The following is a 22,324-nucleotide window of genomic DNA, read 5'->3' as shown; positions in this document are numbered from 1 at the left end:
ACAGAGGTGAATTGCCCTTCTTGACACAACGTATCAAAGGTACGTGTTCTCAATTGAACTGAACCACTGAAGAGGTTAACTGTGACGACCTGGCTAAGGAAGTGTTTACCAGGCTTCTCTGTGGCCAAGTTTCTTTCCTGTTCCCCTGCTTCCACACTGTACCCTTTGGAAGAATACCTCTAAGCACAGTCCACCCTTAAGAGGTGGGAAGCAACGCTTTACTGCTTGAGTGGTTGCATACATCGTTTGGAATGATTCTATTGTCCTTACAATTTTACAAGCACGCTATCATAGGAAAGGCAGATTTCATGGATTCCAAACAGAGTCCCGTGGCCTTTCCCCAATTCCCCTTAGTGAGTCTGAAATGCAGGACAAATCATCTGAGGAGACAGAGCTCTGAAGAGTTTTCATTAAGAACAGAAAATGCCATAGGACGGAGTTATTCACAGCACGGACTGTTGTGGTCCTCATATGCTTTGCAGTCTGCAGTAACATACATATAGATGTTGAAAGTGATGTTCAGAAACTGCATAGCAAGTTGACAGAGTAATCTTATGTTCATTGAATCAAATAATAAAGATGCCTTTATTATTATTATTTTCCCAGTAATTCACTTATATTGTCCTTTATACAAGGATTGGTCCAGGACGAAATGGGGAGGGGGGCAGAAAATGGTCTCCAGCACAGAGTGGACCCCACTGAGTGTGGCCTCACACAGCCTCTGGTGTTCCAGGCTGCCCCCTTCTCTTTACCCACCCTGCATTTGCCCCTTGATCCCAGATGTGAGGCCTGCACACCCCCACAATGGGCAGCTGTCTGGGCCCCACCCCCCAAGCTCATGGCAGTGACCCTCCCTACAGGGTATGCTGTTGTCAGTGCCCCCTCCAAAAGCAAGACAGTCCCTCTGTGGTGCCCCCATGGGCAGCACTCTACTGCTCCGAGCCTGGCTGTGGTCAACTCCTATCTGCAGTCGGCTCCATGGGCAGCCACAGCCAGCCACGCCTGGGAAAGGCCTGCTCTCACCGTGCCCTGGGCATCCAGACCTTTCCATGAGCAAAGCCCTTTCAATTCTTCGCTCGTGGTCAGGCACATGCAGGGAGCAGCAGGAGGAGGGCGGGAGCCTCGGATCCTGAAAGGGCTTCCGATGTCACTCTTACTGCGCTCTCCAAATGCAGCCATTCACAGTCATGTGACTAAGAGGAGTTTCCCTGACCAGGCCACCCCACCAGAGCTGCACTTAAAATGATAAATACAGATGGCCCACAGGCAAGTGAAAAGATGCCCACTATCACTAACTGTTAAGAGAAATGCAAATCAAAACTACAATGAAGTACCACCACGCACCAGTCAGAATGGCCATCATTAAAAAGCCTACAGACGGCAAATTCTGGAGAGGGTCTGGAGAAAAGGGAGCCCTCTTACATTGTTGGTGGGGATACAAATTGGTGCAACTGCTGTGGAGAACACTGTGGCGGTCTCTCAAAAGAAGTAAAACAAAAAAACAAAACGCTAAAAATAGAGCTACCATATGACCCTGCAATTCTACTCCTGGGTGTATACCCAGACAAAACTATAATCGAAAAGATACATGTACCCGCCATGCTCATGCAAGCATTAGTCGCTCAGTCGTGTCTGACTCTTTGCAGCCCCATGGACTGTAGCCCACCAGGTTCCTCTGTCCACGGAATTCTCCAGGCAAGAATACTGGAGTGGGTAGCCATTCCCTTTTCCAGGGGATCTTCCCAACCTAGGGATTGAACCTGTATCTCCTGCATTGCAGATGGATTCTTTACTGTCTGAACCACCTATGTAATAGCAGCACTATTGACAATAGCCAAGACATGGAAACAACCTAAATTTACATCAACAGTTTAGTGGATAAAGAAAATGTGGCGCATATATATATATATAAAATAGAATACTGCTCAGCCATAAAAAACAAATAATGCCATTTGCAGCAATGTGGATGGACCTAGAGATTATCATACTCAGCAAAATAAGTCAGAGAGAGAAAGACAAATACCACATGACATCACTTATGTATGGAATCTCAAATATGACACAAATGAAATTATCTATGAAACAGAAACAGACTCACAGACACAGAGAGCACTGGTGGTTGCCAAGGGGGAAGTGTAATAGGGAAGGGATGTATTGGGAGTCTGGGATTAGCAGATGCAAACTATATATATATATGTAAACTGAATCACTTTGCTAAACATGGGAAACTGCTGCTGCTAAGTCACCTCAGTCGTGTCCGACTCTGTGCGACCCCATAGACGGCAGCCCACCAGGCTCCCCTGTCCCTGGAATTCTCCAGGCAAGAACACTGGAGTGGCTTGCCATTTCCTTCTCCAATGCATGAAAGTGAAAAGTGAAAGTGAAGTCGCTCAGGTTGTCTACTTGAAAGTTACACAGTCGTGTCCGACTCCTAGCGACCCCATGGACTGCAGTCTACCAGGCTCCTCCATCCATGGGATTTTCCAGGCAAGAGTACTCGAGTGGGGTGCCATTGCCTTCTCCAAAACATTGGAAACTAACACGCTGCAAATCAATTATACTGCAATAAAATAAATTTTAAAAAATATATAAATATTTATTGTATGTGGATTGATATCACACCAAGTATAGAAGAACACAGAATCTGCATATTTCAAGAAACCTAATTTATGTAAAAACACATAAGCACGTTAAAATATTTGATACACCCCTGGTGGTCTAGTGACTAGGATTCAGTGCTTTCAAATATTTGGTATAAATAGAAATGGTTGTTTAAATTATTGACTTGGGCTTTAGTTGGGAAAAAAAAAAGAATCCTGTAGTTATCTTGTAGATAACCTGATACTACAGTGCATTGTGTTAAAATATATAAAAATTTTAAGTGGCAATTTGTATAATCCTATTCTGGTATTATTTTCACTTTATAATATACTAAGAACCTTAAAAAATGCCATTGGTCAGGCCACGTACGGGTACCCACCCCACCAGCCCCACTGGAGTCACTTTCCCCTTCCCTCCTCTCAAGGACTCCTCCCCAGAAGCCATCTCCGCCCAGTCTCTGCTTCGCTTCCCAGTGGATCCTCTTCTTGCAGGAAGTTTCCAGCTCTTTAGCTCATTACAGTCTGGTTCACTGTTGTCCCCCTACCTAGTTCACAGTCCAGCACATAGTAGGTGTTACAGACTGAACTGTGTGCCTCTAGATTCCTATGCTGGAGCCCTAACCCCCAGTGTGACAGTATTTGGAGATGGGAACCTTTGCAAGTAAGCCAGGTTAGATGAAGTCATGAGAGCTGTGCTCTCATGATGGGCAAGATTAGGGCCTTTATTAAGACACCGGGGAGCTGCTGTCTCTCTTTGCTGTACGAGGACACGGCTAGAGGGTGGTGTCTATAAATCAGGAAAAGAAGCCAACCACGCAGGCACCCTAACCTTGGGCTTCTCGCCTCCAAAACTGTGACAAAATCAATTTCTGTTGTTTAAGCTGTGCCGTCTGCAGTACTTTGTTATGGCAACCCAATCAAGCTGAGTATGATCTCAGGTACTCATACACATTCCTTGATCGAATAAACAAGCAATATACAATCCTGGTGATACCACCCTTATGGCAGAAAGTAAAGAGGAACTAAAAAGCCTCTTGATGAAAGTAAAAGTGGAGAGTGAAAAAGTTGGCTTAAAGCTCAACATTCAGAAAACAAAGATCATGGCATCTGGTCCCATCACTTCATGGGAAATAGATGGGGAAACAGTGGAAACAGTGTCAGACTTTATTTTTTGGGTTCCAAAATCACTGCAGATGGTGACTGCAGCCATGAAATTAAAAGACGCTTACTCCTTGGAAGGAAAGTTATGACCAACCTAGATAGCATATTCAAAAGCAGAGACATCACTTTGCCAACAAAGGTCCATCTAGTCAAGGCTATGGTTTTTCCTGTGGTCATGTATGGATGTGAGAGTTGGACTGTGAAGAAGGCTGAGCACCGAAGAATTGATGCTTTTGAACTGTGGTGTTGGAGAAGAGTCCCTTGGACTGCAAGGAGATCCAATCAGTCCATTCTGAAGGAGATCAGCCCTGGGATTTCTTTGGAAGGAATGATGCTAAAGCTGAAACTCCAGTACTTTGGCCACCTCATGCAAAGAGTTGATTCATTGGAAAAGACTCTGATGCTGGGAGGGATTGGGGGCAGGAGGAGAAGGGGACGACAGAGGATGACATGGCTGGATGGCATCACTGACTCGAGACGTGAGTCTGGGTGAACTCCAGGAGTTGGTGATGGACAGGGAGGCCTGGCGTGCTGCGATTCATGGGGTCGCAAAGAGTCGGACACGACTGAGCGACTGAACTGAACTGATACAATCCTGGAGCGGACAAAGTACTTTCACAGGATTCATTCTTTGCAAGGATCTCTCTATGCTTCAACTCCCTTTGATTTTCTAGTGAAAGTGTTAGTTACTCAGCCATCTCCGACTCTTTTCAACCCCATGGACTGTAGCCTCTGTCTGTGAGATTTCCAAGGCAAGAATACTGGAGTGGGTTCTATTCCCTCTTCCAGGGGATCTTCCTGACCCAGGGATTGAACCCAGGTCTCCTGAATTGCAGGCAGATTCTTTACCATCCGAGTCACCAGGGAAGCCCCAAAGCACACATCTGACGAAGGTGGTATTTGAACTCATGCGTGTAGAGCACAATGGACTAGCAGCTTAACTCCTCGGCCTTAACCACTTGGCCACCTTGTCCTTGCTGATTTCTAGTGTTTCACAAAACCTGAGACTTCTCCAGGCCAGTAACACAAAATCAGTTTTGGTCTTTAGGGTCTGGTAAAGGCACCTTGAATCACTTGGTGGTGGGCTCATCCAGTACTGAGCTGGTCTGGATTCTGAAGCCCTTTTTGGATTCAGTGCAAAGAATGCTGTGATTGATTAGCAATGCCTGTCGTGACTGTGGGTGATGTTAAGTGGAGGCATCCGAGCCAATCCTGACCCAGAAGCTGCTGCTTAGGGCGCAGTTAGGCACAGGCACTAAAAAGCAGAGACGTTACTTTGCCAACAAAGGTCTGTCTAGTCAAGGCTATGGTTTTTCCAGTAGTCATGTATGGATTTGAGAGTTGGACTATAAAGAAAGCTGAGTGCCGAAGAATTGATGCTTTTGAACTGTGGTGTTGGAGAAGACTCTTGAGATACCCTTGGACTGCAAGGAGATCCAACCAGTCCATCCTAAAGGAAATCAGTCCTGAATATTCACTGGAAGGACTGATGCTAATGCTAAAACTCCAATACTCTGGCAACCTGATGCAAAGAACTGACTCATCTGAAAAGACCTTGATGCTGGGAAAGATCGAAGGCAGGAGGAGAAGGGGACGACAGAGGATGAGATAGCTGGATGGCATCACCAACTCAATGGACATGAGTTTGAGTAAGCTCTGGGAGTTGGTGATGGACAGGGAGGCCTGGCGTGCTGCAGTCCACAGGGTCGCAAAGTCAGACATGACGGAGAGACTGAACTGAACTGAACTGAGGCTCAGGGAGCTGGTACCAGCACAGGTGCCTCTCTAAGCAGTGTATTTTTGCGGTATTATTTTTGGGAGCCTCAAGGGACTCCCAGCTTCTGCAGGTACAAGAAGAGGAAGAAGGAGCATGGTGGGTGGAGGAGAAGGTGAGATACCACCGCTTGGATGACCAAGGAGTCCCCTGGATCAGAACAGCTCTTGAGCTGGAAGCAGTCCATACAGGTATAGCATGGGATGCATGCTGGTACCTCTGATAGAGGGTGAATTCCATTCCATAAAGACTCATTTAACACCTTTCACAATTTGTGCTCAATACGTGCCAAGCTGGTTCAATCGTGTCCAACTCTTGGCAACCCCATGGACTGTAGCCCGCCAGGCTCCTCTGTCCATGGGATTCTCCAGGCAAGAATACTGGAGTGGGTTGCTATGCCCTCCTCCAGGGAGATTTTCCTGACCCAGGGATAGAACTTGCATATCTTTAAGTCTCCTGCATTGGTAGGCGGGTTCTTTACCACCAGTGCCACCTGGGAAACTCCCACTTTTCACAGGCCCAGCATTGCGTTGAGCACCATGAGGACCCAGAAACATCCGAGTCCTGTCTCTGAGGGGCCAACAGTCCTCCCGGAAATGTGACTGGCCAGGTGCTGTGTGCACGGGTGGTCCAGGAAAGGAGGCTGGGGAGGGGATGGCGCCCAAATACTAAAAGAGACAGCTATGATGTCCAGGCCTCCTGTGACAGCTCAAGGGGAGTCGGGGCTGCAGGGAGCAAGGAAGAGCTATGCCCTGGGGCATGGGAGTCAGGCCACTGACTCTGTTGTGCAGAGTTAAGGGCAAGAACATGGGCCCTGCTGAAGGGACCCAGGGCCCATGGGGGTCACAAAGAGCAAGACCAGTGCCCAGTAGAGCCCAGATCCTTGACAGAGCAGGGTAACTGCTGACCAGCAGGGCCTCTGCCTCAGGCCCCAGCTGGGGAGACTTATCCAACAGAGGTGGGTGAGGGGACACGTGCCCCATGGCCAGTGAGGGGGACAGGCACCCTGCAGGCCCCAGAAGCCAAAGCTGCTAGGGAAATGAGGACAGAGTGCAAGGAGCATAGGGCAGGACATGCTGGGTGACAGGAACTCCGGAAACAAAAGCTCAGAGGCACAGAAGACACATCAGATGCCTGACCTGCTGGAGCAGAGGGACGGGGCTGGGGAGAAGAGGCAAGCAGAGGGCGTAGGGAGAGTCACATGACCAAGCTCTTAGCAGCCTAGCGGAGAGACCAGACACCACAGCTGGTGGAACTGGATGGCTGGGGATCAAGTCCTGCCTCTTCCTCTTCCCAGCTGTGCCACTTCAGGCAAGTTACTTAACATCTCTGAACTCTGGTCCTCAGCTAGGGATGACAACAGTACCTGCCTCACAGAGTTGTGGTAAGGATTGAGCTACAAAGTATGAAGCACTGAGAACCGCACAGACATGTAGCGCCAGGTAAACATCTACAAAGGCTACAGTTATGTAGATTAAAGCAGTCTGAGCATCAACCAGTATTTCCCAGACTTTTTCCCATGGGATCCTCAACTAAAAAGATACTCCCATAGAAAAGATTCTTACAGCCAAATTTGGAAAACATCTCCTATCACATCCACATCAAGCTCTGATGAGCCCACAGTGAGAAAAACAAATAAAACAAACAAACAAAAAACAAAACCCTAACTTTATTTAGCCCAGTATTTCCCAAACCTAATGGATCATGGAAACCTCTGCATATCTTGGGGGACAGTGCTACACAGGCCACCAGTCTGGAAAGTGCTGTGTGGGAGGGCAGTAGGGGAGTCTATGAAAGTGGAGGAAAGCATCTCCAGGAGAAGCCATGTGGCAGGGGTGAAGCCACAACGAGATTCCCATGTCCAGAGAGAAGGGAAGGGAAGGAGGCGGCTGAAATGCCAGGGCCGAGGGCCCCGGAGCAGAAGGGGAGCGCAAACAGGGGAGACCCAGGGCAGGGGGTACAGAGAAGAGAGAGGAGGCAGAGGCGACCCTGAGCGTTCACATTTGAGGAGGGAGGAAATGCGAGAGCAGAAAGGGGGTGAAGGGTGGGGGCACCCATCAATCCACCCACTCCCTGATCGCCTTTCCCGATTTGTGCCTGGGGTGATCTAAGCCCTGTGGCTTCCCCCAGGATAGGGGACCCTGGAGAGAGAAGGGTGGCGGCTCTGCTTCTCGGGAGAGAATAACGCCCGGAAGACACAGAGACGTTCTGTCCCCGCTACGCACAGATGGTGTGATTATAGAACCGACAGCAGTTGTCCAGGGCCTCTAGGCTGAACTCCGGGCCGGTGCTGAAAAGAAGCAGAAGCTGTAGTCTGCGCTCCAGGCCTGGGCTCTGCTGACCACTAAAGGCTGAGCAACTTCAGGGAAGTTGCTCCATGTCTCTGGTCCAAACTTCTAAGTTTGGTCCTCAAGCCTCGCTTCCTCTTCCCTTGGTTACATCAGCCACAGCCATAACGTTTCTACCCCCTTGCTCTGGTACCAAAGGCCTCCCCCCCCCCAGGTACTCGGGCCTCTGTGCCCCATCACTGTCAGCACCCCGGCCCCCGGCCCCTAGCCCCCGGCCCAGGCACTCACCTCTGGAAGGCCTGGTGGCAGCACTGGTACACCTCAAAGCTGCTGCTGTTGAGGGTGGTGTTCAGGAGGGACACACAGTCCACCGCAGGGCCCCTGGGCATGTAGAGGATCCCTGTGCAGAGCAAGCAGCTAGTGGGCAGGGTCCAGCCCCTTACTATCCCCCGCAACGCCACCCAAGGACTGTCAGAGAGCCCGGGGCCCCAGTGCCTGGCCCTGGACTGAGTCCTGAGCCCACCAGGCCTGCACTCACCGGCCACACAGGCGTTCACCAGAGACACACAGGCCCCCGTGCAGAGCGCCCGGAGCACGATCTGGGAGAAGTCGCTCTTCCGCTGGGGAGCCATGGAGGCTGCAGGAGGATAGGAGGGCTCAGGGCCAGGACTCTGCAGGCCCCTCTGCCTCCTCTCTGCGCTTCTGGCTGTGTCTGCTGACCAACCCCCTTCCTCTTCTGGGGGGCCAGAGGAACAGGCGCTGTCCTTCTGATGCTTGAGTCTGAGAGTCCTCTTTGGCCTGACTAAATAGCATTCCACACCTCCCCACATGCCATCAGCGGCAGGTGTAGGGAAAGAACATTGAGTTTGGAATCAGGCAGACCCGGGATTAAATACAGGTTTAGCCACTTATTAGGCTGCCCTGGTGGCTCAGATGGTAAAGAAATCTCCTGCCTGCAATGCAGGAGACCCAGGCTGTATTCCTGGGTCGGGAAGATCCCCTGGAGAAGGGAATGGCAACCCACTCCAGTATTCTTGCCAGGAGAACTCCATGGACAGAGGAGCCTGATGAGTTGCAGTCCATGGGGTTGCAAAGAGTCGGACACAACTGCACGACGAACACACTTAACAGCCACTTAATAGCTGAGTGACTGGGGTCACATTTCACTTTTGCAAGACTGTATCCTTTTCAATTAAACGGGATGGTTGCACCACCAGGCAGGGGACTGTGAAGGGTGGAAAGGTGTTTTGTAAAAAGCTGATAGTTCTATAGAGCCTTCCTCCCTAGGCCCCACTGGGCCTGTCTATCCACTGTGGGTATGGGAACTGGCAGGTCAAAGCTTCAGCTGGTCAGCCAACACCGTACCTTCCGACCCTCCCTAGGGCCCTGAGCCAGGCTTGCCCTACGAGGCCAAGGTGCTGACCTCCTGGGCCAGCTAAGCAGCAGAGAAGTCATGAAATTCCAGGGCTGGCAGGAAGTTCCATGACCTCCTTGTTCAGACTCTGCCTTAGACCAAGAGGAGAACTGAGGCATGCAGATCCCTAGGAAGTTGTAGGTATCTGAGAGCCAGAACTGGAGACCAACCCCCCTCAACCCCCGCCCTTTATAGGAGGCCAGGGAGGCCCCTCTAGGACTCACTCAGGCCTCCCAGCATGATCCCAATGGAGCTGAAGTTGGCGAATCCACAGAGGGCAAACGTTGTGAGGATTTCTGCTCTGACCTGAGAAAGCAGAAGATGAGAGGTGATGGGCTTCCCACAGGGATGTGCTCAAACCACCCCAGGCACGCTAAGTCGCTTCAGTCATATCTGACTCTTTGTGACCTGTGGACTGTGGCCCCCCAGGCTCCTCTGTTCATGGAATCTTCCAGGCAAGAATATTTGAGTGGGTTGCCATGCCCTTCTCCAGGGGATCTTCCTGACCCAGGGTGGAACCTAAATTTTAGCTTCTCCATCAGGAATGTGGGAATAACACTATCTGACTGGGAGGACTGTCATAGAGATCATATCATGTATAGGAAGAAATAGGCATAGAGTAGGTATTTATTTCTTTTTCTATATTAATTTCAGATTTTATTTAATTTTTAACTTTTTGGCCAGGCCACACAGCTTGTGTGATCTTAGTTCCCCAACCGGGGATTGAACCTGTGCCCCTGCATTGGAAGTATGGAGTCTTAACTGCTGCATCACCAGGGAAGTCCCTAGAGTAGGTATTTAAGCAATATAACTCTCTTTCCCTTTTGCTCTGAACAGTTGTGTAATTTCCTAGAAGTACTAAGGGCCAAAATGGAACAATTTGGGGGGGAAAAAAAGATAGGCTGAGACCCATACCTCACACCATATAAAAAATTTAATTCTAGATCATTAAAGCAGATAAATATTAACATTTTAAACATTAAATATTAGAAAATATAGGATAATAATATTATTGTTACAGAATAGCCTTCTTGCTCTCATCCTGGAGAGGAGCAAACTGAGGCTCCTAGAAGTGACTGAAGTTCATACAGCAAAAAGGCAGTTGTGTCACAATTTGAACTCAGTTTTGTCTGACTCCCAAGAGCGCACCATTTCAACTACTTCATCATACTGTTTTAGGAATTTAACCCTTAACAGGTTTCTGGAATGGAGGTAAGTCTCTTAAATTTAGAAATAATATAAGAAATGCAAAGATTTGGTATAAATTTGTATTTAAAAAAAATTCCTGAATACGGAATGAAGGGAAAGGAAAATAAAAAGACCAGGAAAAATATATGTAGAAACTGTGGGACTTCCCTGGTGGTCCAGTGGTTAAGACTCCACGCTTCCAATGTAAGCAGTCCAAGTCTGATTCCTGATTGGGGGGCTAAGATCCTACACGATGCGTGGCGTGGCCAAAAAGAAATTTTTTTTAAATAGAAAATGGAAAAGAATTAATATCTTTATAACATACAGAGTTTTTATAAATTGATTTAAAAATATTAAGGTACTTGCATTCTGCTTACTCACCTACAATCACCCTGCAAACAGCAGCCCAAGTAATGCTAAAATGTCAGAAGTCAAATCTTCAGTAACTTCCGACTGCTCTTTGGCCTGGGTCACTCTGTCACAATTACCACTTGTTCTAAGTAGACGTCTCTCACTTCTCCAAGCCAGTGCTTTGGGCAACCCCAGAGCCTTTGCATGTACCTCTTTCTTTGCCTGGAATGCTAGTCCCCTTTTCTTCTGGCCTCTGCTCCTCCTTCCAAGTCTTGGTCTAAGTACCCATCTCAGGGGGGCCTTTTTTTGGCCACAATGTGTGGCACTTGGAATCTTAGTTCCCTGTCCGTGGATAGAACCTGAGCCCCCTTCAGTGGAAGCGAAGAGTCTTAACCACTGAACCACAAGGGAAGTCCCTAGGGAGGCCTTCCCTGTCCAGTCAGTCCTATCTAGTCAAGGATAGACGCCCTCCCTGACTCCTTTTATTGTTTCCATCATAGAACTTACTGAAGATTGTGGCTTAAAATTTTTTATTCCTTTGTTTTCTTGTGTCTTTCACTAGATATAAGTTCCATGTCACCAGGTACCATGTCTGTCTAATTACCCTTTTTATCCCTGGTACCTGGCAGAGGGCCTGGTTCCTCAGAGGTCTCAACAAACACTTGCTGAAGGAATGAAGCTCACTGAAAAAGATCCTGAAGGCACATTGTAGGTGTGTGCTCAGTCGCTTTAGTCATGTCTGACTCTGAGACACCACGGACTATAGCCTGTCAGGCTTCTCTGTCCATGGGATTTCCCAGGCAAGAATACTGAAGTGGGTTGCCATTTCCTCCTCCAGGGGATCTTTCCAATCCAGGGATCAAACCTGTGTCTCCTGCATTGCAGGTGGATTCTTTACCACTGAACCACCAGGGAAGCCCAGAGGTACATACCACCACTGTGTCTAGAGAAGACAGTGATGCTGGAGCCGAAAATTAGGAGTGAGGGGAAACCTGAGCTTTTGACTCCATATAAACCTTCTTAAAAAAAAAAAAAAAAAGCTAAAGAGTGCATTTCTTTATCATTAAAAAAAATAATTTCAAAGACAAGAAAAAATATTTTATGTTAAAAGTTCCTAGTAACCCAGGAAACACACATTAAAACAATGAGCTATTATTTGCCCATTAAAGTAGCAAGACTTCTTTTTTTAAGAGGCTGCTCTGCCCTGTTCAGTGTGTGGTGAAATCAATGCTCACAGGCACAGCTGGGGTGGTTTCAGTTGCTATAACCCTTTGCAAAAGTCACTGGCAGCACCCACACAGGATTCATGCCATACGATTCAGTCATCCCACATGTGGAAATGCTCCCAAGGAAATCATCAGAGAAGAGGGAAAAGTTCAGTGCAAAAGCTACTCGTTTCAGCATTGGGTATAAGAGCCAAACAGTGGAATTAAATATTATATTGTTATGTTTATATTTATTATCATATAATTAGATATAATTGATTATATATTATAATAGCTGTCATTTGGGGATGACGATATGATGGGTAATTTTTTTATTCTTAATCATGTTACATTGGTTGTTATTCTTTTAGAGAGTTTCATTTTAGAAAGCTTTTATAGTTTTTGGGGTTCTTTTTAAGTCTTAACTGAACAAACCAACCCCTGAGCTGAATCCCGTATATTGGAGATTAATGTGGTGAGGTCTTTCTGCTTTACTATCTTAGCTCCTCACTAGAGTCTCACACCCATTCCTTTGGGGCAGGGTGGCAGGTATGACACTGGTTTTCCAACAGAAGAGGCAAGGTGCAGCAGCTGGCCCAAGGCCACGGGATGGTAGACCATCTACAGCTGGAGTTCAGATATCTTCAAAAGATAGAGAAGTGAAGTGAAGTGAAAGTCACTCACTCATGTCCGAGTCTTTGCGACCTCGTGGACTATACAGTCCATGGAATTCTCCAGGCCAGAATACTAGAGTGGGTAGCCTTTCCCTTCTCCAGGGGAGCTTCCCAACCCAGGGATAGAATCCAGGTCTTCTGCACTGCAGGTGGATTCTTTACCAACTGAGCCACGAGGAAAGCCAAGAGAGAGAGACCCTGAGAAAGATGGCAGTGAAGCCTAAAGCTGTCTTGTTGCCCAGGGCAACGGGATGTGGGAGGTTGAGGACCACCTCCGTGTGTCTTCAGCCAGCCTGCAGGGGGACAGTTGCATCATGCCCTGCCCCAGCAAGGGGAGGGGGACACTCACGGAGATCCACTGCTTTTTGGAGCCGACCCACTCCTCAGTGCCCGCAAGGCGGCGCTGCTTGTACTCGGAGAGCCCCTGATAGGCCACGAACTCGTTCAGAAACAGCTTCATCCCCAGCAGCTCCGCCACCACCGAGCAGTCCTCCCAGGCCACGCCCATCAGGAAGGCCACTGGCCGCAGGATGTAGGAGCAGATGAGCTGAGGCGCAAGGCAAGAGGAGCCGCTGGGACTGGGGTTGACCTGGGCTCTGTGTGTGTCTACCCACAGTCACCACTGGCCAGGACCACCCCCTCCACAGGTCGAGAGGGACTGTACCTGGAAGCTGAGCCCCTGGATGTCCACCATGTTTCCCAGCCAGGAGAGGGCAGCATTGATGAAGTCCAGCACAGCCAGAAAGGCAATCAGGTTGGCCGCGATGTTGGTCACGACCTTCACAGACAAGGCAGCCCCACTGCTAGCTGCTTCTAAGAGGTTTTGAGCATCTCTGTCAATGGGACAAAGAGATGTCATTATTGGCCTGTCTCCACAAGTTCAGGGCTCCCTGTCCTACAGGCTCAAACTTGAACAGAGCATGTCAGAGCCAGGGGTCCTTGAGACCAGAAAGATGCTGGTCCAAGCGCTAGGCTAAGACCCAGACTCCTAGTACAGACATCATCTAAGACAAACCACGAGCTGCATGCAACTTAACAAGCACTTGGAAGGAGGCAGATCTGAATAGAGATGTGTGACGAATATACACACCACGTTTCAGAGATTTAGTACCAGAAAATATGAAATACCTCTAAAATTAAAAAAAAATTTTAATATATTTGGCTATACCGAGTCTTAGTTGCGACACACAGGATCTTTGTTGCAGCATTTGGGATCTTTAGTTGCGTCATGAGGGGCCTAGTTCCCTCCATGCATGCATGCTCAGTCACTCAGTCATGTCCAACTCTTTGTGACCCCATGTACCATAGCCCATCAGGCTCCTCTGTCCAGGGAAGTCTCCAGTCAAGAATACTAGAGTGGGTTGCTATTTCCTTCTCAAGGGGATCTTCCCAACCTAGGGATAGAACCCATGTCTTCTGCATTGGCAGGCAGATTCTTTACCACTAAGCCACCTGGGAAGACCCTAGTTCCCTGACCAGGGATCAAAGCCATACCCCCTGCATTGGGAGCATGGAGTCTTAACCACTGGATCACCAGGGAAGTCCCTGAAATAGTAATAATTTTTATATCAAATACACATTAAAATGACAATATTTTGGATATATTGAGTCAAAACATCTTACTAAAATCATCTTATTAAAAAATCACCACTTTACTTTTTAAAGATGATCACTAGGAAATGTTAATTATACATGTGACTCATGTTATATTCCTCTAGGGCAATGCTGCCCCAGACCTTCAGGCAGTTATGAGGTTGGGGCCGCCCATTGTATCCACAAGTACATTTGTCCAAAGTGTTATCTTTCAATATTTTTTTAGAATTAAATGTTACACAAAGGTTGCTAAGACAGTGATGAAGAGATATTAGGAGGTGAGTGAAGTCAAGGACAGCGCTCACTATGTCAATGATTGATGCTGGGGTCATGTAGAGAGGTGGCGTGGTTTTCATGCCCTTCTCAGCACGCGCGCGCGCGTGCACACACACACACACACCAGGCACATCCCGCTGGTCAGAGACTGACTGGAATATAAGATTCGAGACCTGGATCCTGCATTTTCTGAAGGTAAGCCACAGGTAGGGCAGTGGCTGAGAGGGGAGATGGGCTGGGCTTGGTGAAAGATAGTGGGCGGCAGAGCACACAGGACCTGCTGCGGCCCTGACTGCTCCTGTCCCTGCCCAGCCCTGGCTTCCTTCTGTGCAGGCCCTCTTGTTGTGCTCACCCGTAGGTCAGTTTCACGCCTTCCTCACTTCTGAACTTGGACTCCTCCACCTCTGGGTAGACCAGCTTGGAGAGGGCTAAAGCACAAGGAGCAGCCATCACAGAGGCCGCAATTAGGGAGGCAGCATCGATCTGCAAGAGGGAGTACGGACAGGGTTATAGAGAGATGTCAGAGGAAACATGCAGCCCGGGAAGAGCAGCCCCAGGGAAGCAGGGGAGCACGGGTGCACCCCACTGGTGCATCACCATCGCTGTCCTGCTGCCATTGATGCTGATAGTATTAATTCATTTCATGTGTAGAGGGTCACAGTCTGCACGCACAGAGCCTTACAGGCAGGACTTCAGGAAGTTAGAACTTCGGGAAGTTAGGCAGGGTGAGTATTGTTATCCCACTTCAGAGACAGGAAAACTGAGGCCCCCAAAGGGTTAAATATGGCTTTCCCATAATACAGGAAGAGAAGGAATCAGACCTATTGTGTCTTTTGGCTCCAAGTTCAAGGTTCTTTCTTCCCTTCTAGGCTGTCTCTCTTTGACCACTGATCTGAGGGCTGCTTCATCACTGGCTGAGGAGCTTGTGATGATTTCAGACAAAGCTCACAGAGCCCAAGAGTTGGAATTTACCCAAGATGTGACCTAATGTGACCTCAGAGTAAAGGGATGTCTTCCCTCTACAGGACTCCTCCTGTCACTTACTGTGACGGGTAACTCATCACTTCAAAACAACTCATTATCTCCACTCCTGTGGTCAGAGAACTGTTTCTAAGGAAATCTCCTCCTACAATAGCCACCCTTTTGGCCCCAGTTCTTGTCTCCTGGAGCCAGGCTATAGAAGCGTTTTGCAGCAAGATGATGGAGCAACCAGAGCCCTTGGGAGTGTTCCTTCCTGAATTGTATCCTTACTGTGGTCTCAAACCCTTTGCTTTCTTCTTCTCTTCACAGAGATGTGACACTTTTTCACCACTGTGTTATTTACCAAGTGGGAAAGTTAGAACCAACCAAACACACAATAAGGGATTCCCAGGGGGCTCGGTGGTAAAGAATTCACCTGCCAATGAAAGAGACACAGGAGGCTCCATCCCTGGGTTGGGAAGATCCCCTGATCTTCAACCCAGGAAATGATAACCCACTCCAGTATTCTTGCCTGAGAAATCTCATGGACAAAGGACCCTGGAGGGCTATAGTCCACGGGGTCATGAAAAGTAGGACAGGACTGAGCACAGAGCACACAAACATGTAACAATGGGGGAATAGCTAAGCACTGTCAAGCTGCCATCAAAAACAATGGTTACCAAGGCTTCACAATAACATGGAGAAACGCCCACAAACTTGCATATAGAGCGTAACCACAATGATGGGGGCGAAAACAAACTCCACAACTCTGCATAAAAAGAAGATCGGAAAGAAATACACCAAAATGCCAACCAATTATCTGTCCCTGGCTAGTAGGGCCAGAACAATTTTCTTGTTTTTCAGCTTTTTTGCATATTTCCTAAATGTCCACAATGATATATCTTGCTTTTATAGACAGAAAAATAAAATAGACTTCTCCTTAAAGTTGATAATAAATCAACTGCAGTTCTTAAATTTCAAATAAAGAGGAACAAAAAGACAGGAGGTAAGTTTAAGCTACGTGCTTAGGTTAACAAAAGCAGAAGGCCAAAGAGGGCCATGGGGGACCTTCCTGGTGGTCCACTGGCTAAGGTCCAATGGCTTCCCAATGCAGGGGGCTCAGGTTCGATCCCTGGTCAGGGATCTGGATCCCACATGCTGCAACTCAGAGTTCGAATGCCACAACTAAATGAAGATCCTGCGTGCCACAGTGAAGATCAAAGAGCCCGTGTGCCGAAACTAAGAACCGGCTCAGCCAAATAAGTAAATTAAACAAATAAATAGTTTTTAAAAAGAAGAAGCCCATGGAAGTACCAGGAACTGCTGACAGGGAACCAGCCCTGGGAGACCCGCCGAGGCTCTGAAACCCCTGTAATATCCTCCTTCTTCTAAAGCCCCTTGTTTCCTTTCGGTGGTAAGGTAGTGTACTGGCTCCAGCACCCACCCCCCAAACACCCATCATGGGCACTGGATGTGCCACCGTGCTGATGCTGTGGGAATAGACAGCCTCAGGCAGGTGTCCTCTCTGGACTTTACAGGCTGACCTTTGGGACTTGGCTGGCCTCCTCCTCCTGGGCTGTCCAGCTCTAGCAGGCACAATGCCACCACTGGAATCTTGGGATTTTACCTCTAGCCGCCAGGACCCTCCCCTTTCCTCCAGCTTGGAGGCTGCCTCTGGTTTGTCAGTTCGAGTCTCAGCGGGGAGCACACCCCGCAGGTGTCACACTCCTGGACGCTGCCCTGTGAGTGGGTCGGTTGTGGCCACTGCCTCAAATGCCTTAGGCCGTCATTTCCTGCTCATCTTGGAAGGGGCTAAGTCCTGCACCAGCAGGGCTCTCTGGGGCACTGGGCCAGCCCATACACTCCTCCCTGTCAGCTACTTCTCAGGGCCATGACATACCCCAGCCCTGCTTCCAGACCCTGGCTCAGGAATGCCTTCTGTGCCCCAGCATCCTATGGCCCACTCCTCTCCAAGGCCTGCCCTTCTCTACCCAAAGCTCTCCTATGTGAAGAGGGAGAGAGGGTAGGAACCCTCCATCTGAATTTTCAAAAAGATCTTTACTGAGAAAGGAAGTAAATCCAGACACTACAGAGCATAAGGGCTTCCCCTGTGGCTCAGCAGTAGAGAATCCGTCTGCAACGCAGGAGGTGGTGCAAGAGACGCAGGTTCAATCCCTGGGTTGGGAAGATCCCCTGGAGGGGGCGTGGCAATCCATTCCAGTATTCTTGCCAGGAAAATCTCATGGATAGAGGAACCTGGCCGGCTACAGTCCATGGGATCATAAAGAGTCGGACACAACTGATCGACAGAGCATGCCCAGAGCATAAAAGAGACCAGTTTCAGAAGGACTGACTTCTGACCCTAACATGTCAGAGAAAGGACGATCACTTCTTCACACTGTGCGGGTGTTTTCTGGCTATTATTGCATTTGATTCTTAGACTGCCATGAGGTGGGCAGGAATTCTGCCCATTTTACACATGGGGAAGACTCAGGATGTGGCTAACTCTTACTTGGCCCCGTTCAGAAGCCCCAGACTCTGTCCCAGGAGCTCTTACTCTTGTACAATTGATCGAGGAACATCAGTGGCCACCCCCTCAACCCATAATGTGTTCACAGCCTGAGGTACATATCTGGATCTCCTCTCACAGTGGTCCTGAACCAGAGGAGTAGGTAAGGAGACCAGTTTCTGGGGCTAGAGAGAGAGCTCGCAGCTGCTTTAGAGTTTTTTTGGGCAAACATGCTTAAAAAGGGTCACAATGAAAGGATTCATTGAGGTCCCTTGGGACTTCAGACCAAATCTAGACCAGTGTCATTTGATAGAAATATAATGGAAACCACATCTGTGATTTAAGTTTTCTAGCAAGTGGTCTAGTGGTTAAGAATCCACCTGTCAATGCCAGGGTTCGATCCCCAGTCATGGAAGATCCCACATGATTCAGGACAACTAAGCCAGAGTACCACAGCTATTGAGTCTGTGCTCTAGAGCCCATGATCTGAAACAAGAGAAGCCTCCACACTGCAACAAAGAGTAGCCCCTGCTCGCCACAACTAGAGAAAGCCCTTGCTCACAACAAAGATCCAGCACAGTCAAAAATAAATACATAAAAATAAATAAATCTTTTTTTAAAGGTAAAAAGAAATAGATGAAATTAATTTTGATGATGTATTTAACTTAACCCAATATATCTAATATATTATCATTTACCCATGTAGTCAATGTAAAACTTACCAATGAAGTAAAAAAAAAAGGTATAAAAATAAAAAAGAAAAAGAGACTTACCAATGAAGTAAAGTGGAGTATTAGTCCTTCAGTTGTGTCCAACTCTTTGCAACCCCATGGACTATAGCCCACCAGGCTCCTCTATCCATGAGATTCTCCAGGCAAGAATACTGGAGTGGGCTGCCATTGCCTTCTCCAGGGGATCTTCCCAGCCCGGGGATCAAACCCAGGTCTCCTGCATTGCAGGCAGATTCTTTACCTTCTGAGCCACTAGGGAAGCCCTAGAACTTATCAATAAAACATACTAATTGATTTCTTCACACCAAGTCTCACAGCAAACCTCATTTCAGACTGGCCACAGTTCAAGGTTCAACAGCCATGTGTAGTTAGTGGCTACTGACTATGTCTGACAGTGCAGGTCTAGAAATATCCAGCTTTTAGCAATAGGAAGGTGCAGGAAGAGGTAGCCAGAAGTTGAGCATCAAAGAGAAAGGAAGAGAGAGAGGCGAGATCTCTCTGGAATTCAGGGGCTAAGGGCAGGGCCAAAGACTCCATGAGGAACTGCCTGGACGGGAGAGTAATAGGAGAGACCGGGGAGGGTGGGATGGCAGGGCTTCGGGAGGAAGCGACTCCCAACCCTCCGCACCCCCACCCCCCTCCCCACCCCACTCCCGGGTTGCTGCAGTGGCAGCCAAGAGCCAGGTGGGGGCAGAAGAGAGCTTTCTGTGGCCAGACTGGAGGCAGATCCAGAGGTCAGAGGGGAGGAAGAAAGGGATGTGGCCTTTCAGCAGGCCAACTAGTCTGGGGCTTCCAGACCAGAGGCTGTGGATAGAGATCCGCAGCCACTGCCTGATCCGGGCGGCCTCTGCACCTTCTGTGGAGCTAAAGGGGAGTGGGGCCCCAGGCCTCTTCATCAGGGAGGCCTGCGTGCCTGGGGCTGGACCTGGACTCTGGCCCAAGCAAGGGAAAGAAAAAGAGGCTGAGTTGTAAGAAGATTGTCGGAAAGGGATAAGAGTTTTTCCAGTACTTCAGTCTTAAGTAATAGCAGCAACACTCATGCTCGTGTGGTAGAAAAGAACACCATTCTTTCAACTGCCTGTGGGACCCAGGACAAAGTTAAGGCATTTAAAGGCTCTAAGGTTTGAACTGCCCTGGGGGTTCAGTGGTTTAGAGTCCCCCCTACCAATGCAGGGGACCCAAGTTTGATTCCTGGTTCAGGAAAATTCCACATGCCATGCGGCAACTGAGCCCATGTGCCACAACTACTGAAGCCCAAGCACCTTAGAGCCCGTGCTCCACAGCAAGAGAAGCCGCTGCAATGAGAAGCCCCCACACCGAAATGAAGAGCAGCCCCAGCCCCCGCTAGCCACAACTAGAGAAAGCCAGTGCCCAGCAACAAAGACCCTGCACAGCCAGAAATAAATAGATTATTCTAAAAAAAATTAGAAAGTCTTTAAGTCCTAAAGATAATAGGGCAGCCCTTCCCTCAATAGCCACTGTGAAGAGTTTCGGGACCAAAGTCTTTAGTTTTCATTTCTGAAATATCAAATTCCTTCCAAAATCAATTGATGGTGAGTTTTAGGGGAGGAGCGGGCATGCACCAGCTCTCATGGGCCTTTCCTAGGCCCAGGTGAGACAAGCTGTAAACCAAATGCTAACATTCTACATGGGATTTGCCGGGAGAAGACAAAGCCCCAGAGTGTAAGGGGCCTTCTTAAAAATCACGTGGCAGCAGCTATCCTGCCCAGACAGCTCTGTGAGTATGTGGAGCTGAGCCTCCCAGTGTGGCCTAGGTGTTCTGAGGGAAGGGAGCACCAAGGAGCGGGTTTCCCCATCCCGAAGGACACAGGAAAGAAAGACAAGTGGAATCTGGGACCAGAGAAGGGGACAGTGCAGGTCATTCTGTCACCCCTGACCCACTCAGGCACAGCATCAGGAGAGCCTGGGTGCTGGGAAAGGTAAGCTGTTGTTGTTGTTGTTGTTCAGTCACTCAGTCGTGTCCTACTCTTTGTGACCCCATGAACTGCAGCACACCAAGCTTCCCTGTCCTTCACTATCTCCCAGAGTTTGTTCAAACTCATGTCCATCGAGTCAGTGATGCCATCCAACCATCTCATCCTCTGTCGTCCCCTTCTCTTTCTGCCTTCAATCTTTCGCAGCATCAGGGTCTTTTCCAATGAGTCACTCTTCGAATCAGGTGGCCAAAGTATTGGAGTTTCAGCTTCAACATCAGTCCTACCAATGAACACCCAGGACTGATCTCCTTTAGAATGGACTGGTTGGATCTCCTTGCAGTCCAAGGGACTCTCAAGAGTCTGTCTTCTCCAACACGGTTGACAATATAAAATATACAGCCTCCTTTCCTGATTTTGAACCAGTCCCTTTTCCATGTCCAGTTCTGACTGTTACTTCTTGCCCAACACAAGGCAGACTGCTCTTCTCCAAATCAGCAACATGGAGGCTCAACCTCACCCTAGGGACTGAGCAACAGTGCACTGCATGGATGAACTTACCCAGCTCATTCCCATCCTGTAACACATTGATGGTTTTTGCTATTACAAATGATGCTGGGATTTTTCATCCTTTGACCACTTGTGAAAATATTTCTGTATCATGATATTGCCAACTGGATCAACAGGAAGGAGTATTTTTAAACTGACGGATAAGTGTTCTCCAAAAAGGTTAGAGCAAATTATACTCCCATCCCATCACTTCATGGGAAATAGATGGGGAAACAGTGGAAACAGTGTCAGACGTTATTTTTTTGGGCTCCAAAATCACTGCAGATGGTGACTGCAGCCATGAAATTAAAAGACGTTTACTCCTTGGAAGGAAAGTTATGACCAACCTATGCTATGCTATGCTATGCTATGCTATGCTATGCTATGCTATGCTAAGTCACTTCAGTCGTGTCCGACTCTGTGTGACCCCTAGACGGCAGCCCACCAGGCTCCCCCATCCCTGGGATTCTCCAGGCAAGAACACTGGAGCGGGTTGCCATTTCCTTCTCCAATGCATGAAAGTGAAAAGTGAAAGTGAAGTCGCTCAGTCGTGTCCGACTCCTAGCAACCCCACGGACTGCAGCCTACCAGGCTCCTCCATCCATGGGATTTTCCAGGCAAGAGTACTGGAGTGGGGTGCCATTGCCTTCTCTGGACCAACCTAAACAGCATATTAAAAAGCAGAGACATTATTACTTTGCCAACAAAGGTCCATCTAGTCAAGGCTACAGTTTTTCCAGTAGTCATGTATGGATGTGAGAGTTGGACTGTGAAGAAAGCTGAGCGTTAAAGAATGTTTTTTGAACTGTGGTGTTGGAGAAGACTCTTGAGAGTCCCTTGGACTGCAAGGAGATTCAACCAGTCCATTCTGAAGGAGATCAGTCCTGGGTGTTCTTTGGAAGGAATGATGCTAAAGCTGAAACTCCAATACTTTGGCCACCTCATGCGAAGAGTTGACTCATTGGAAAAGACTCTGATGCTGGGGGATTGGGGGCAGGAGGAGAAGGGGACAACAGAGGATGAGATGGCTGGATGGCATCACCGACTTGATGGACATGAGGTTGAGTGAACTCCGGGAGTCGGTGATGGACAGGGAGGCCTGGGGTGCTGCAATTCA

The 22,324-nt window shown here is 48.5% G+C and overlaps 1 protein-coding gene across 4 annotated transcripts in view; it reads right to left on the bottom strand.

Annotated features, from left to right (window-relative positions):
* Window positions 1–22,324, bottom strand: part of SLC28A1 (solute carrier family 28 (concentrative nucleoside transporter), member 1) — a 78,801-nt gene that overhangs the window by 8,810 nt on the left and 47,667 nt on the right. For 2 of the 4 annotated variants that reach the window (XM_010841089.1, XM_010841088.1), the window contains exons 12-17: window positions 14,877–15,007; window positions 13,320–13,488; window positions 13,005–13,202; window positions 9,462–9,543; window positions 8,362–8,460; window positions 8,112–8,223 (exon numbers count right to left, since the gene is read on the bottom strand). In XM_010841089.1, the coding sequence (XP_010839391.1) occupies window positions 8,112–8,223; window positions 8,362–8,460; window positions 9,462–9,543; window positions 13,005–13,202; window positions 13,320–13,488; window positions 14,877–15,007 (791 nt within the window). Of the gene's footprint in view, window positions 1–5,997; window positions 7,826–8,111; window positions 8,224–8,361; window positions 8,461–9,461; window positions 9,544–13,004; window positions 13,203–13,319; window positions 13,489–14,876; window positions 15,008–22,324 lie in introns of those variants that run through there. The other 2 variants (XM_010841090.1, XM_010841087.1) reach the window with 2 other exon arrangements.

Source organism: Bison bison, unplaced genomic scaffold, assembly GCF_000754665.1.
Source record: "Bison bison bison isolate TAMUID 2011002044 unplaced genomic scaffold, Bison_UMD1.0 scf7180017864155, whole genome shotgun sequence".
Classification (NCBI taxonomy): Eukaryota; Metazoa; Chordata; class Mammalia; order Artiodactyla; family Bovidae; genus Bison; species Bison bison.
This window is presented reverse-complemented; position numbering and strand designations above follow the sequence as displayed.